The 15,526-nt window shown below is 42.5% G+C and overlaps 1 protein-coding gene across 3 annotated transcripts; it reads right to left on the bottom strand.

The window, feature by feature from the left end:
• Window positions 1-481: 481 nt before the first annotated feature.
• zgc:162200 (uncharacterized protein LOC558638 homolog) lies at window positions 482-14,830 on the bottom strand. Of its 3 annotated transcripts, XM_061272805.1 has the most exons (10): window positions 14,608-14,829; window positions 13,079-13,408; window positions 11,104-11,316; window positions 10,867-11,019; window positions 9,357-9,854; window positions 7,321-8,190; window positions 6,339-6,518; window positions 5,803-5,954; window positions 4,073-4,433; window positions 482-2,874 (listed from the first exon to the last, which is right to left on the bottom strand). In XM_061272805.1, exons 2-10 carry the CDS (start codon window positions 13,334-13,336, stop codon window positions 2,869-2,871), a joined length of 2,691 nt encoding a protein of 896 aa, XP_061128789.1. In that variant the 5' UTR covers window positions 13,337-13,408; window positions 14,608-14,829; the 3' UTR covers window positions 482-2,868. The 3 variants fall into 3 exon arrangements, with proteins under 3 accessions (XP_061128789.1, XP_061128790.1, XP_061128791.1); XM_061272806.1 differs by lacking the exon at window positions 4,073-4,433 and having other exon boundaries at window positions 14,608-14,830; XM_061272807.1 differs by lacking the exon at window positions 482-2,874 and having other exon boundaries at window positions 4,256-4,449; window positions 14,608-14,830.
• Between the last annotated feature and the right edge of the window lie 696 nt (window positions 14,831-15,526).

Here is a 15,526-nt window from a genome sequence, read left to right as displayed (position 1 = left end):
AAACACAAAGTACTTTTACTTCATTACTTTGCAGAAAGTCTACTTCTGTATTCGTTACTTTGCACGGCAAGTCATGAAGTATATAAAGGTTATGTTGGTATAGTCTACATAACTACGCTGACAAAGCACAAATAAAAATCTACTACTGTCCTAATTTGCTGTGAGATGATTAACGGTTTTCATTTTTTGAGAATTACTTTGTGCAGTTATTGTTTCCCAGGTATTGTTCAATGCTTTACAACAAAACAAGATTGAAACATTGAAAAAAAATACAGATTGGCAGATCGGGCTTTCTAGAAGATCAGGGATTGATGATCGGACTAAGTTTTCATTCTATATATTTTTAGTAAATTTCCTAGGTCTCGTAGCTTATTTGAGTATTTATTTTTCATTGTTTAAAATTGCTGTTTTTCTTTTATTGTATGGTACTGTTATGTTTTTACTGTGCACATATGACAAACTTGACAATCTTGACAAACAATTCAGTTGGTTTACACTGTACAGTGTTGGTTTACTTTATTCTGGGTTGCAGGAGAATGAAGGGAATGGATGTACAAATCAAAACGTCTGCAGCTGTGTGCGCATGATGTATTTGAGCTATTTATACAGAAAGCAGAGCGCATAAATACACTTTCAAAAAGTCCACAACACTTGAAATTAAATTACACTGATTGAATTAAATAGATAAACAAATCCATACGTTACTTTCAAAAGGAAGAACATTCTTGTCAAATATTTTCACTTTTTAGCTACGAGTTGTACAGATTGATGCAACTGAGTCCCTCCTGGAAGCAATTATCTTTACATAGTTTCCTTAATACGCTTCCAATGCCTATTGTTCTGAATTGTGTACAATCACGACCACACTGGATTCAAAATATACAAATAGAGATCGTTCGTATTATCAGTTATTACTTTGTCAGCAAAAACACACCCAAGTGGTGAAAAGTGAAAATATTCAAATCCACAATATTCAGTGCTTCTCAGTTTCCACATCATTGGGGGGGGGGGGGGGGGGGGGGGTGGTTAATAGACTTCAAATTCCAGCGATTAAATGTATTAATCGTCGACTTTTTAAGCGCAACAAAACCAAGGAGTGTTGGTTCACACGTGGGACAAGCTAAAAACTACTTTGCTGCTGTGGGCAAAATGAATCATTTACTGACAACAACTGTGGTGAACTGCAAGTTTGTGTTGGTGCTTCAGAAGCAATTTAACATATTCTGTAACACTCTGGACAATAGCTTCAGCTAAAATCTCCCCGAATTTCAATGTGATTACTCTCCCACGTCATTCAGACTGAGTGCAATACAGTGTACAGTAGTTGGTGATAAAATAAATAAAATCCTATTTGTGAAAGTTCTGACATGCAACACCCATTGCACCATTCGCATAGCGTGGTATTCATTTTACAGAAAGAAATGAGGAAAAACAAGTAATAAGCTCCAGTGACTCGCTGAGAAAAAAACAAAACAAAACAAGAACAGTAGTCTAAAACAGCAGACGAGATCAAAACAAAAGGCACCAAAACTGATTTTGCAACACAACAGGAGATGGCCTCAAGAGGCCTTGCACTCGCTTTTAGCTCTTAACAGTCATTTCCAAGTGAATCATTAAGACGAGTCTACCGGTCTGTCTTTTCTCTGCACTATGAGGCCCATGCTTGTCGTTTTCTTCGATGGATTTACTTTAAGTCATTTCTGTTGGGTTAATGTGAAGCGCAAAACTTGAGAGCAAAACAATCCACAGTTCGCTGAGCATTTTGAAGAGAAAATGCATGTCATACATAGTATGCCAACTTAAGCCTATTCCAAACTGAATTAGAGCCTGCTTAGTTAGTTGTTGTCGTGGACGGACGGAACTGAAGTTCCGTTTCCTGACTGAGATGCTGACATCATCTACTCTGAATTCACAACGAGAGACATCTTAGCTGGGCAGAGGCAGGAGAAAAGGCAAATAGAAGCGAGACTGCAGTGAAAATAGAAGCAGAGGAATGAGAAATATTTGTCTAATGGAGCTGTATGAATGGAGTCAGTGAAGAGGAACCTTGCACTTGGCAATTCTTCTTCAACTTTGGTCAAGTTACTTGTGGGGGAAACTTCATGACTGTGAGAAGAGAGATTTTACCAGCAATGGCACATTTTAGATTGCAGTCCGTCTGTAAAATACAACATGCATCTACGCGTTTCCTTATCTTTTTTTTTTTTTTTTTTGCCCTGAGGTGGGGAATAATATATGGCTCACTATTCATGAAAAGAAAGTGTTTGCTTCCAACTAGGTAAAAGATTTGTAGGTCAGACCGCAGTCCCGTGACCAAACACAATTTTGAGATGTGACTGTAATTAACGCTTGTATGTTAAAGGACTTGTAGTAGAACAACTGTGTCAGTAAGGCTGCATTCACGTGTAAACCACATGATCGTGGGGGCGGCGGGGTCACATGAATGAGCTAAAGGCAAGAATGCAAAGACGTACATGTCTCACAAGAGGAGGTTTTGGCTTGGATGGAAGGACAGTAAACAAAATATATTAATGGAATAAATACTGCTGATGGTAACTCACAACACCGCCTTAATAAACAAGACAAAATGGAAGTTGGGAACCACATAGGACAAGCCACACTCAATGAATTCTCATAACAATAAGAATAATAAGCAGCACATATTTCTCTTCATCCTCCTTCAGGCTGCATGCAAGCGAGTGGGATGAGAGCTGTATTTTTACTTTTTAAACTCCATCTTTGTGGGGAATGCAGCAGCGCATCTGGGATGAACAGGATGTCTTGAGGCAGGAAGGGAGGAGGGAACCGGGGAGTCAACATGAAGACGGGTCCTTGTGGTGAAGAGAGGGTTTGGAGTAATGAAGTGTTTCAGCGCTATAGAGACAGGATGAAACACACAAAAACAAAACAAAACAAACAAAAAAAAATATGGTTAGAATAAAACACTCGTGTGATTAACTCACATACAGGAGTCTAAAGCATAAGGCTGTAATCCTATGCTAAAGTTAAAGAGGAAGTCAACCAAAATATTTTCTTTACATTAACACGTTGTCACTTGCTGTCAATGGAAAATGACATCGCAGTTGCCAGGTCACAACCAATCACGGCTCACCGGTTTTCTGATGTTGAGCTGTGATTGGTTGTGACCTGAGACCTCGCAACTGTGATAAATATTCAAAACAGCAGCTGCCCCCAGAGATGGACAAAAACAGGTGGCTTTTGCCTGTTTAATTCATATTCTTCAAATGACAGTGTGTAATCAGAAAAGTGTTTTGACTCGTACTTTTGTGTGGAAAAACAAACATCCTTTTTGAGGAACGTTTAGACCTTACTAATGAAGAAAGAACAAATAACTGCTTGAGCACAAATCTCACTTGCCGGCTCCTGTACGTCATCGCCTGCGAGCCGATCTCGATTGCGAGCTGTGTGCTCTAGCGGAGGGCGGCGCCTCCGCTTTGCTACTGGTGCGCCTACCGGCATTAACGTGCAAGTCTGACGAACGCCTGGACTCTCTACAGACACCAGAAATCCTGCTCCTGCCTGCAGGATCGCTAGCATGGAGAGGTGCACCTGTCCGTGTTTCTGGATATTTTGCATTTAAATGAGCCAGGACCAAGTCGGACTGAGACGCTGCTGATGGGTGTGCAGATTTAGACCTGTGGGCCAACGGTTGCTTTCTTCGCACAGAATTATCGAGGTTGGGCTTTTCTCTAGGTTCACTCCATGCTTCATGCACGTTAGGGTAAGCATGCAAAGCTTTAGACGAGGTTAGCTTCCCGACGCCAAGCAATGACGATTTAGGCCTGGAGGAGGACGCGGGTACGACGCGAGTTGTGATGAAGGTTTCCTGGCGTGGGACGGAACCTCTTCGGCCAGATGTGGCTTTTCTCGAGTTGGTTAGGACCACCGACCCGCTGCTCTCAGAGCTGATGGAGCTCTTACGCGTGCCGGAGGAAGCGGCACTTAACTTTGATTGCGAAACATCACTGACACTCTGACTTCGAACGAACGTAGCGCCTCGGGGAGGAGGACCTTTGCTTGTCTGGTTGCAAGGACTGAACGGGGTTCTTACGGGGCTTGTGTGGAGGCTTCTCGTGAGAGCTCGCAAGTGGTGCGTGGCCATGGCTGGAACGCTGCTCCCCAGAACGGGACTAGCACGAGGGCTGCTCCTCATGGAGGCACGCGCCGGACTGTTTCTCGGACTCCGTGGCGCTCGTCCCGACTTGGCGGCCAGCTCTTTGGCTCTGGAGCGGCGAGGGCTGCTGTTCAAGCTGTGAGGAGACAGCGGGGCCTCCAGATCCTCCAAACGCTGAGTGAGTGCCAGTTTCTGCTGGATGGCCATGCGCAGCAGGGAATTCAATGTCTTCTTCTCATCCTCTGCAGCTGCCAGCTGCCTCTGCATTTCATCCAGCTGGGTGACGTACTGGTCGCACCTGAGAGATGCACACACTATGAAAAGACCCAACATGCGCAAGCGGTACAATGCTGTTAAACAATCTCAACCACTGCACAGTCAATTGCTGCATTTCAAACCTTTTTAGAGTAGCAATAGATCTTAGTTATCAATAGTTAATAATGAAACACTACTTCAATGTTAATGGGTTAACAAGGAACTAAAAGTTGTCAACATGTGCACCATTTGCTCAAAATTTGATAATGTGAAGTGATACCAATTTGACACACATGCAGGCACGCTCGCACACATCTTCTGAAGTAAGACCTGCTCAAATTACCTTTAGTTGTTACTTTTAATAATTAATCATATTCATATGTGTGCGGACACACTTATTTTCTTTAACGGTCCGCAAGTGCTTAGATTTCCAAATGGTCACTTCTACAACACTTCTGGGAATTCTCAATGCCCCATTACTGGTAAACTAGACCACAACCACTGGCTACTCAGGTGGCGCCATGCCAGTGACCCCTGATTTAAGGGAACAAAACATGCGATAACCACAATTTTCCAGGTTGTTTTTTTTTTCCCACAAAACAAAAAAAAATCCCTTTAACCAGAAATGGTAACCCACTAAACTAACTCATCAGTTAAACGTTGAACTCAAATCCTGTCCTAGATTTGAGCACAAACAATTTGGAGAAGAATGCATAAATAATCGCAACAATAAAATAAATGGAAAAATAAGCCTGGCATTTGTTTGTATTGAATTACAAAGAACAGTATAAGCCACCTATTCAAAATATATATTGTTTGATTGCCATTTGGAAACGGAAAGAATAAATGACAAGTGGTTTGTCAACACTCCCTTGCACTAACATTGGCACCAGTATTCTCAGTTAAATTGCATTACAGCAATAACGCTACTGAACCACAAGAGGGCGCCGCAAAACCTCTAAGCCAGCAAAAGGCTTGTGTTAAAATGTTACGTGTGTCCAGAGACATGGACTCCTGCTTGAGTTCCAATTCCTCTCAGGTGTATTCAAAGACACAAACAGACAAGATGTTTAAGATAATAACCATTAACAAATGTTGCCCTTATTGTCATAACACTGAGCCTCACACATGAGGCCGCTCCCTCGCTAAGGTGACCTGGCTTGGAAGAACAAATCTGCACGAGGCAGAGCATGTGGTTTGTAATCTTCACGTGAACCAGTGGATTGTACACACTCGGGTGTAATAGGTATTGTAATCTTATTAAGTGGTAGAAAATGCTGTACCACAATGATCCGACCATTACTGACCAAGAAAAACACTTGACGGGCCGTCACGGCAGAGGTACAGTTGGTATTATTATTATAGCCTAACAGTCTTTAAAAAAAAAAAAAATTTTAAATGAAGTGTCTTACCGACTAGCAAACATGACTCGGAGTGAAGAGAAGGTAGCTGCATCTTCTTTCAATGCTTTGAGTTCATTGCGTAGTTTCATCATGGTTTCAGACACCATGCTCTTTTCCGTCTCATATTTGGTTTTTAAATTGGACAAAGCCAACTCAGCAGTCTAAAACAAAAAAAATACAATTGCAGGAATTGCAAAGAATATACATTGATTGTTTTTGCTATACTGTGCAAAGGGAGGGCAGGTTTGAACATGGACTCAGTTGCGCTCCCTTGGGTGCAACTTTCTGTTCACAAATGCTGTATTGTGCACCTTGAGGACAAATGAAAGCTGCCAAATGAGTCTCAGGACAGCCATCCGTCGTAAGAGCGATATCAAGAGGATGGTCAAAAGACAAACGAATTAAGCATAACTGTTCTGCTGGCAGTTTAACATTACAATGTCTCAGCCATCATGACAATGAAACTCTGAGGTGATCCAACATTTGCAGTACACCTAGCAGTAAAATACGAAGTCTCTCAAAATGTGTTATCTTGATTTTTTTACCTGTTTGTTGGCCTTGAGCACAGTCCTGAGAGTTGCAATCTGTTCTCTCTTGGTGCTAAGAAGGGACTTGAGTTTAAGGACTTCCTCCAGCAGGCTTTCAGCATCCCTCTCCATCTCCACACTACTACTCAGGCCCGAGTAAGGCATAGCACCCCGCTGACGACAGAGGTCCACTGCCACCTGATGGAACAAGGTCAGGTTCACGTCACAAGTTATACAGGAGGATTCAGAGAGCATAAAAATGAATGTCGGACAATTGGACGAACAAAGACCTCAAATCACTACTATAGGTTTAATTGCGCTAAACAGCAGTGTACTTGTGTTTCGAATATTGTCCAATATCCAGGGTCAAAGCCGCATCAACGATTAACCTGGGTAATCCATTCCATTCAACCCCACACAGAGCCACGTGTCAACAAGGAATTGGATTTGTGCAGACACGAGCTACTCAGCGCCATTTAACAGTCTGAGCTGGGCATTAGCGGGAGGGTGCTTGTCAAGGCGCAAACACTTTCACTCGGAACAAAAGCCCTGCTTTCACCGAGAATACATTTCAACAGTCAAGTATCGGCAAAGCATAAGAAAACCATTAAAATTCTGAGTGTCAAAGGACTGCGTATTCTTAAAGACCTCACCAATCAATTCTTGATATTGTGATTCAGTTATTTTATTTCAATTTATTCAATTATTGATTTGAATGCTCTTTAAGTTAAGAAGCAATAAACAAATAAAATTTATTTTTAACTCAACAATGTAAATAAATAAAAATAAAAAATAAAGCTAAATAAATTGGGGGGCTGGAACCGATTAATTGTATTCCCATTTGTTTTCAATGTAAAACATTACTTGATTTGTGAACATTTTAGTTACGAAATGGGCTCAAGAAAACAATTAAGTTTGTAACTTTAGGTTTCACAGTAATGGTTCATTGACGCCATTATTTCTACCCGCTCCTAGCCTGTTGTGATGAGGGCCTTCTTACCCGGAGGTGTTTGATCTGGCATCTGATGACAGCAACCAAGTTGCGGACATTGGAGGGGTCCCTGAAGTCCAGATTGGGGGAACCGGGGCAACTAGGAGAGTCTACAGAGGAGCCTGAACTGTCGACCTCCCCCATAAACTGCAAAGCGGCAGCTTTGGAGATGAAGGTGTCATTGGGCCGTGGCTTCTTCTGGGAGCTTGGCGGGGTGGAGATATGGAATGGCCTTCTTGCACCAGCTCCGCCGTGTGCCCTGGCGCTTTCACGGTAATAGTCCAGGGTGACCCGTTTGGGGGTCAGGTTGTTACACACGCAGATGTGATGATAGAGGTTGGACAGCTCCTCAGAAAAGGCTAGCAGCTCTTCCTGAGCCACACTCAAATGGCCTTCGGAATCGCTGGCCACTTTGCGTGTGGCTCCGATCTCAACCTCCAGTTCACTGATCCGTTCCTGGTCCTCTCTGCTGGACTTGATGCACTGGCGAATCTTATCCGCCAGCTCCTGGGCCTCTGATCGCCACCTGTCCTTCTCTAGTTTGTATCGTTGCTCCAAGGCGTTATAACGAGTGCCCGCTTGAGACAGTTCATCCCGTAGCTTCAGAAGCTCTTCACTGGCTGAACGCATACGTGCCTCTAGCACTTCTTTGCTCTTTGTGTCCACCTCGTAATCAAAGACCACGTCAGCGGGGTTGGCATTCTTGGCCTCTTTCTCTCCTGCCTCGCGGTTGTGCTGCTGGTTGCTCTGCACAGCCTCGAGCTGTTGCGTGAGAGAGCCGACTTTGTCCTCATGCTGACTCAGTGCTTGCTTGGACATCACCAGCTGCATCTGCAATTCCTCCACTTTGCTGACGAGACTCGACTTCTCTCTTTCCGTCTGCGTGCACAGAACAAAACAGGGCAAGCATGAATGTTGGTGAAAATTTATGGTATGCACATTTTAGGTCTGACTGGTGTACTAATGCCTGCAATTCAAATCAGACTGTCCAAATTTATCAGAATAATTAAGTGGAAGTCAAAAAGAAAAAAATACACATGAATACAAAACACTTTTTTGATAACAAATGGACCAAATTTGCAGTCTAGCAATTCAATCAAAGTCCAGAATCGGCCGGGATTATTTTTCAATGGGACAAAAGATAAGATGTGTGACACACATTACCCTCAATCACCTTTCCACTTACATGCATTTTTAATGTGAAACTGGCTGACCCCATTCGACTCTACACATCTGCTCGATTGCTGCTTTTTCACCCAACCCCCAATTTCATTCCCCATTAATGAGAGGTTTCCTTCGAGCAGAGAGGGAAACAGGCAGGGCTAACTCCAGACATTATACATTCTCCAGCATCCTTTTATTTGGTAAATAAATTGGAATTAGATTACAAATAACATTATTTCTGTCCAAAACTGACAATACTGTACTGTATGCGGTGCTATTTCCAAACAGTGTCTTTTGCTTTTTTTTACATTAAGCCACAGCGGATGTGGTCTAAAGCAGGAAGCACGAGATGATTGCCACTTTAAAGCTAATATTTAGCAAGGCTCGCAATGTCTTTTATATGTTACTAAAACTAAACTGCACTTTTCCGTTTTTATTCTGCTGAAATAAATCATTCACGCATTGGGAGGTTTAGTGTTTGCATGTGGTTAAGCGATTATGAGCACATGTTTGCCCGTATGAGTTGACTAAACTGTGTTTTGCGAGAGTTTGCGAACGGCTTGAATGTTGATTTTTTTTTTTGTCAGAATTTTCTCAAGGTTACAAATGGTCGCAGAGATGTTTGCATTATATTCGCCAACAGTTTTGATAGTCATCAACTATTTTTCTTGTCTTTGCGACAAGAAAAGCTGTTTGCAACCATTTGCAACCTTTTAGGAACCCTGACGACCAGTGAGATACAGGCTTTAGTGAAACTCATCTAACTTGTAGAGGGAGCAGTTTGAATGAAGAAGCTAGATGTTTAAATAATTATATGTTGTCGGCATACAAATGGGGAATAAAAGTTACTCATATTGTTGATGTAAATATTATGTCCGTACCTGAAGGAGTTGCTGTTTAAGTTTTTGGCTGTCTGAGAAGTGGAGCTCACTCAAGAGGTCAGACACAAGCCCAGAAGCTGGTGCCCGCAGAAATATGTCACTGTTGCGTGGTGCGGAGTAACGTTGCATGACGCCATTCGTTTTGGAGCCCCCCACGTAAGGGGTGTGAGCCGAATTGGGGGCGTTGTTAACGCCGCCGTCCTGGCCCGTTTCCCGAGTGTCATCCTCTCCCGTCCGGCCCTCTTCCTGGTTGTCATCCAACTGGTCCAAGTGGAGCTCCAGGTTGCCCACAGAATCAAAGGGGTTCAGGGTCAAAGCAGAGAGTTCTCGGCGAAGACTGTTTTTCTGCTCCCTCTCTTCCTTCAAGGATTCCAGGACCTCGTCCAACTGATGCTCCGCAATCTCCCGCAGCCTCGCAGCCTCCTCCATCTGAGCTCGCAGCTCCTCTTGCTCCTCGTTCTTTTGGTTCAGCTCAAGCTTTAATGATTCAAACTCTACCTGGAATTAAAAGAATGGGGTTGTAATTGGCAATTATTTTAATAATCAATTCATCTGAAGAGATGCGAAGATTTTTTTATTTCCATCCCTATATATACTGGACAGTATAATTGGCAATTATTTTAATAATCAATTCATCTGAAGAGATGAGAAGATTTTTTTTATTTCCATCTCTATATATACTGGACAGTATTTGAGATTGGCAGTGCAGAAAATGCACACACACCAATAAATATTTGTGAATCTTTCATTTCATTTACTCAATAATGAGTTTAGCTCTCGTTTAATATGTCAAGGTGTTCCTAGTTACGCAAAAGATAAGTCATTTTTGTGTTCTTTTCCTTTTCTCTACCCTAAATCAATTGTGACCTTAAAGCATCATAGGCTGGGTAGCAAATTGCGGTTTCTAACATTGTTACACCCTTAGCACCGGTTCAGTTGGATTTTCTGTTTGCGTCACATTGGATATAACAAGTGCATTGTGGTTGTCAAAGTGCTAGCACTGAAGGCTAATTATTCACTCCTTTTGTTCTCGCCTGCGAGTCAATAACTGGTCTGCCCGGTGTCCTTAACGCAAGACGAGCTTTCAGCTAGTTGTGAGGTTGTGTCAACAAACAATGTGTGGCGACGATTGTAGAACATGATAGGAGCAACGTTGTGATTGAGCTAGTTAAACAGATTAGGAAGAATGTATCATCCTGTTTGTGTTCCGATAGCATTTGTTTGTGATTTTTTTTTTTACATTGACAGCCAATATTAGTACTGGCAATGTTTCTGAAGCGATGAATTGAAATGTGTGTAAATCATTTTGTTGTATAAACTCCAACTGGGTTGTCGACTAAAGGGAAAGCAGAATAACATACACGTCACACACTTGCTCCAAGCAACCCGGTGCATTCAGGGTGCTTTCACAATGTAGGACCGTGCAAACACACACATCGTTTTGTACCATTTTTCTTGGATTATAAGGAAAAGTCAAAATCATACTGTATGAAATGTACATTTAAGTGACCTGGTTTTCCTTGAGCACAGACACTTGCTTTTGAAGAGATGTGTTCTCTTCTTCCAGCTCGCCATTGTCCTGTAATTGGCGCAGCTCACGCACTTTAAATTCCTTCATCTCATCCCTCAGGTGGTCTTTCTCTGCTTCCAAGCACTCACAGTCCTGTGTAACACAAAAGCCATGCTCAAATCACCTCCAAGTATGACAACCTAGGACAAGAATATTATTCTTGTTTGGAAACGGCACCTTCTTAAATTGAGTCGAGACAACGCCAAGTCTGTCAATCTCCGCGTGAGCATTGCCGAGTGCGAGTCGTGCTTGCTTGAGTTCTCCCTGGACTTCTTCCAAGCGGGTTGCCATGGCGGCCTCCTTCGATGCCGTCTCCTGCAGCAAGTTCTCCTCCCGGCATTCTCCATCAGCGGCTGCGCGCTTCTGGCTGCTCACAGAATCTGCAAACGCCTTTAGACAAACAAGAGTTGCAGAGCTTAACATCCAACAAGGCAAGTCAAACATACTTCGCCAGGCTTACGTTGAAGGCTTAAAAAGCCATATTTAAGACCTCGTCAGTAAACTACAAGACCTGTCATTCACTATGTGACTATTCAGAGTGGGACGATTGATTTCAGGCTGCAACAAGCCATTAACCCATCGATTCATTTTTTCCAATCACAGAATGAATCTTGGTGGAGCACAGAGCCAGCTGATTGATGCACTTAAATCTTTTCTGACAATATTAATGAAGTTATTCGGTTTTTTCCCCCTTTATTTTAATAAGGATACAATGTTAGGTAAAGTGTACTTAATAATTTTATAAACATACTATTTTAGTCACGGCAGAGAGTTTGGGGGCGTGAAAAGTAACAGAAATGACAGCGATTCATCAGAAAATAATCTATTCCGGTCTCTGGATTGGCGTGATGACAATGTTTCCAACAAGAGAGGGAGCCATTTGTTGCTATTTTGACAGACTTATTTACAGAACAATGGAGAAAGCCTTGACAAATACGACAGTGGATTTATAAACAATGAAAAATACATCTTGGCTCCTCCTCCAGTCGGAAAAGCCTCGCTGTCAACTTCTTGCGAGGTTGTTAAAACTTCCAAATATGGGCATGCTGTTTTGCAGACCTTTAACACTGAGCATGTGTAGTGTGACGGGGGGCCGGTTTGAACGCGGCAATGAAACAGAAGGGTACGAGGTACGTGCATCTTATCCGCATGCGCTTTAATGCAAATGACTACTAAGTTTGCTCTCAAAATGAGAGTGACAAATGCTCAGCCAAAAAAAAAAAAAAAAATGCAGATGAATTGAACAGTTTTTTCTGAATGTAATGGCAAGCCATTGACATGAATGAAAAATGTCAGCAGCACTCCATACTTCGACTCCGCAAGCACGAGTTGCTCACTTTAAAGGATCACCCAGAAAAGTAGACAGAAATTGTTACCAAAACGATTGACCGATTATCAAAAAATAATTATCAATTAATTGTTGCACCTCAAGCTCCTAGTTAAAACAAACTTAGTCTGGCGTCTGATACTATAATTAAGGCCTTCGAGTACTTCTTAAGCATGTGCAAACATCCTGAGGACTAAAAATCATTCAGAGCTTAGCTATGATAAAGAATATCAAATACCATATCAATAGCAGTAGGCTATTTTGCCACTAGCAGTGAAACCTAAAACAATACGTACAGTATCAGTTACTGAGGTTGAAAGAATAATGGCGCTGCATGAAATAGTTATTGTGCGCTTAACTGAAGATTGAGATATGGTTATTGTATGAAGATGCTAATTGGCCTGCACTACTTTATTGAAGCCCCGCCGAATCTGACATGTTATCAGGTTCAGGCAGATTTAAAAATTGATGGCGCATTTTACAATATAACAAAGACCTCTGCTTATATGCCATGTGGAATGTAAATGAGGTCTTTTTCTTTTATTTTGACTATCCAGATGAAACTATTGACGATATATGTTTAATGTTTCTGGTAAAATCTTTTTAATTTCCTCCCCATCTCATCTGAAGGAGATAAATCTGAAAAATGTGAATCTGAAAAGACCACAATGCTGTTGCTCAAAATAAAGCTTATCATACATTTTTTTTAAACAAAGCTTTCTGGTTGATTTTCCCATTTAAAGCAGTAAATCAAATAACTATGTCTGAAAACAAATCAATTGTGTTTGTGGTATACATATACCAAGAGGCCTTGAGCGTTCTGACCTCTTTCAACTGCTGCAGTTCCACTTTGAGGGCTTCATGCTCCTCTTCCAGTTGTTGATTTTTGCTCTTGAGAGCTGAACTCTCCTCCAGCACCACCAAGCCGTAGCGGGCAGCCTGCAGCTTCTCCTCTGTGGCTTCCTGGAGCTCGAGAGTCAAACGCACCACCTCGGCTCTCAGGTCTTCACTATCCATGGAGGCAACGGCACCCCCCGCCAGTGCTGCACCTGCTGCATCCGCATCTGCCTCTGCCTCCAGCATGATTGTCTGGCTTCCCTCTTTTCTTCCAGCCTGCTCTTGTGAGTTTTACAGTCTCACTCTCATTACTCCACCCTTAAAAAAAAAAAAAGCAGAAGATTAGAAGATCCACATTAAGGAAATGACTTGGCCATTGAATATTGAAGGAAGCTCCCTAGGTTCCGGGCACAAAGGAAATATCTTGACATGAAATATATTTTCTTCGCGTGGAAGATTAATCATGCCAATCATGTTGATATTAACTAACTACAATATGAAATAGTATTGATACCAGGTATCGGAACAGAATCTCCATTGTTCAATCTATCGGGTACTAGTGAAGGATGTCAATACTAAATGTAAAAAGAAAAGCACATTAAAAGGACCACACTTATTATTTCATTCATTTTCTGTAACTCATAAGGGTTGAGTGACAGCTCCAAAAAGGATTTTTTTTTTCTCCAACATGTAAGCCATTTCCTGAAGTAGGTGATGAATTGTACTCAGGTGAAAGTGCCCAGTATTTTGACAGATTGTCATTCATGGGAACGACCCCATAATCTCAAAAGCGCAGTTGACTTTACTTTTGTTTGTCTTTTACTTTTCCACCTTTGGTCAATACTTACAATACAGTAACGTATTTCTACTTGGTTACTCCCATCGCTGGGAAGCGTGCACCTTGCAAATAATGTACATTTTAACACAGCCACTCAACTAAACAGGACATCGACCACCAACGCTTCAGTTATAAGACGGGTTTACATGCCATGATAAAATAATAAGACGCGCATGAACGTTTGCATGCGGTTTGGGTGGGGCAGACGATCCCCATTTGCTCACATCCTCTCGAGTGGATTCAGGCGAACATGGAAACGCCAGCTGCCAGCCCGTTGTCCCGCGGTCGATACCCGATCGTGTATCCGGTAGCATCTGTTTCCCCTCCACCACTACTCAGCTTCTCAAATAGCTTCTAACATTTCGAGCGACAGACCTTTTTTTAAACACACTAAGCCATGCTGTCTGTCTGAACTATTCGGCCGGGTAAAAGCACGGCAAGCGTGCGGGTTGGACAGCTAGCAAGTCGAAGTTAGCCATTACGCGACTACATGCCTTGAGCCTTCCAGCAGAGACTGCGCGGCGTGGATGGAAATGCGAAGTGGATCTGCGGGCGCCATTGCTTTCTGCTCTTTCTCAGTGTAGAAAAAGCCGATTCAGTGAGGGAGTCATCTTTACGTCATGATGATCCGACAAGCTAATTCAGCAAAGGAGACAAGATCGGCCGGAATTGTACAAACCTTAAGACCACCCTTTCGTATTCCCAATATGTGACTTGGTTTGAGTCGGTAACCGCGCAGAAGCTGTCAGTGGGATCGTATCCTCCGCGGAGGGCCTGAGATGCAGTGGGTCCGCTCGCCTCCCTCGTATGGCCAGGTTGCGCTAGAGTCTCCCGGCGAGGTCGAGCCGAGTGCGCTCAGTGTGCTGTAAAGTATTCCACTGTCGCGTCAAATGCGCGCCGAAACGTCAAAGCGCAACTGCGCTCTCTATTGAACAATTGGTGAAGTGCACTTTGCCTGTGACGTTCTCCATGCCAAGCCCTCGCTTGCTGCCTGTGTTGCAGTCTTGCAGACATTTGTAATCCGATCCACAAATGTAATTCAGTTATCTCGCTTGGGAAGAAAGAAGATACTTTTGTCATTCATTTGTATGGAATTATTCATTGCAATCCACCATTCTGCAAAATTTTGCCGTGAGAATTATGGATAATTACATCTCCAATTGGACTCTGACGAGTCATAGCAGAAATCTAGTCTTTAAATTCACCCCCAGACGTCTCGTTCTTGTAGGTATCTGGAAACAATCGGAATAAAAATTGCTCCGGTGTCAAACTGGAGATGCACAATCCTGATGTAGAATTCCGTAATTCACTTGTGAATCTTCGGAACTGAACTTCAGACATCTGTAATGTTTTTTTTTTAATCCATCCATCCATCCATCCATCCATCCATCCATCCATCCATCCATCCATCCATCCATCCATAAAGATCGGAAAAAGGGAATTGAATTGATTATTCATGTGCATGTATGCATATTCCAATATTAACATGCATTTATTTTTCGTTGTATGAGATGTATACGTAGTTGGTCTTTTCTAATTCTAGTAGTCTCGCGGGTTTTGAAATTCGACCGCCACTGCCTCCAGGCAGAAAACTCGCG

Source organism: Syngnathus typhle, linkage group LG2 (assembly GCF_033458585.1).
Source record: "Syngnathus typhle isolate RoL2023-S1 ecotype Sweden linkage group LG2, RoL_Styp_1.0, whole genome shotgun sequence".
NCBI classification, from domain to species: Eukaryota; Metazoa; Chordata; class Actinopteri; order Syngnathiformes; family Syngnathidae; genus Syngnathus; species Syngnathus typhle.
This window is presented reverse-complemented; position numbering and strand designations above follow the sequence as displayed.

Coding starts and splice junctions, on each gene's coding strand:
- zgc:162200 (XM_061272805.1), bottom strand. CDS start 13,336: ATGCTGGAGGCAGAGGCAGATGCGGATGCAGCAGGTGCAGCACTGGCG. Junction 11,020..11,103: donor TCTCGACTCAATTTAAGAAG/GTGCCGTTTCCA, acceptor TGTGTTACACAG/GACTGTGAGTGCTTGGAAGC. Junction 9,855..10,866: donor CTGTGCTCAAGGAAAACCAG/GTCACTTAAATG, acceptor TTTTAATTCCAG/GTAGAGTTTGAATCATTAAA.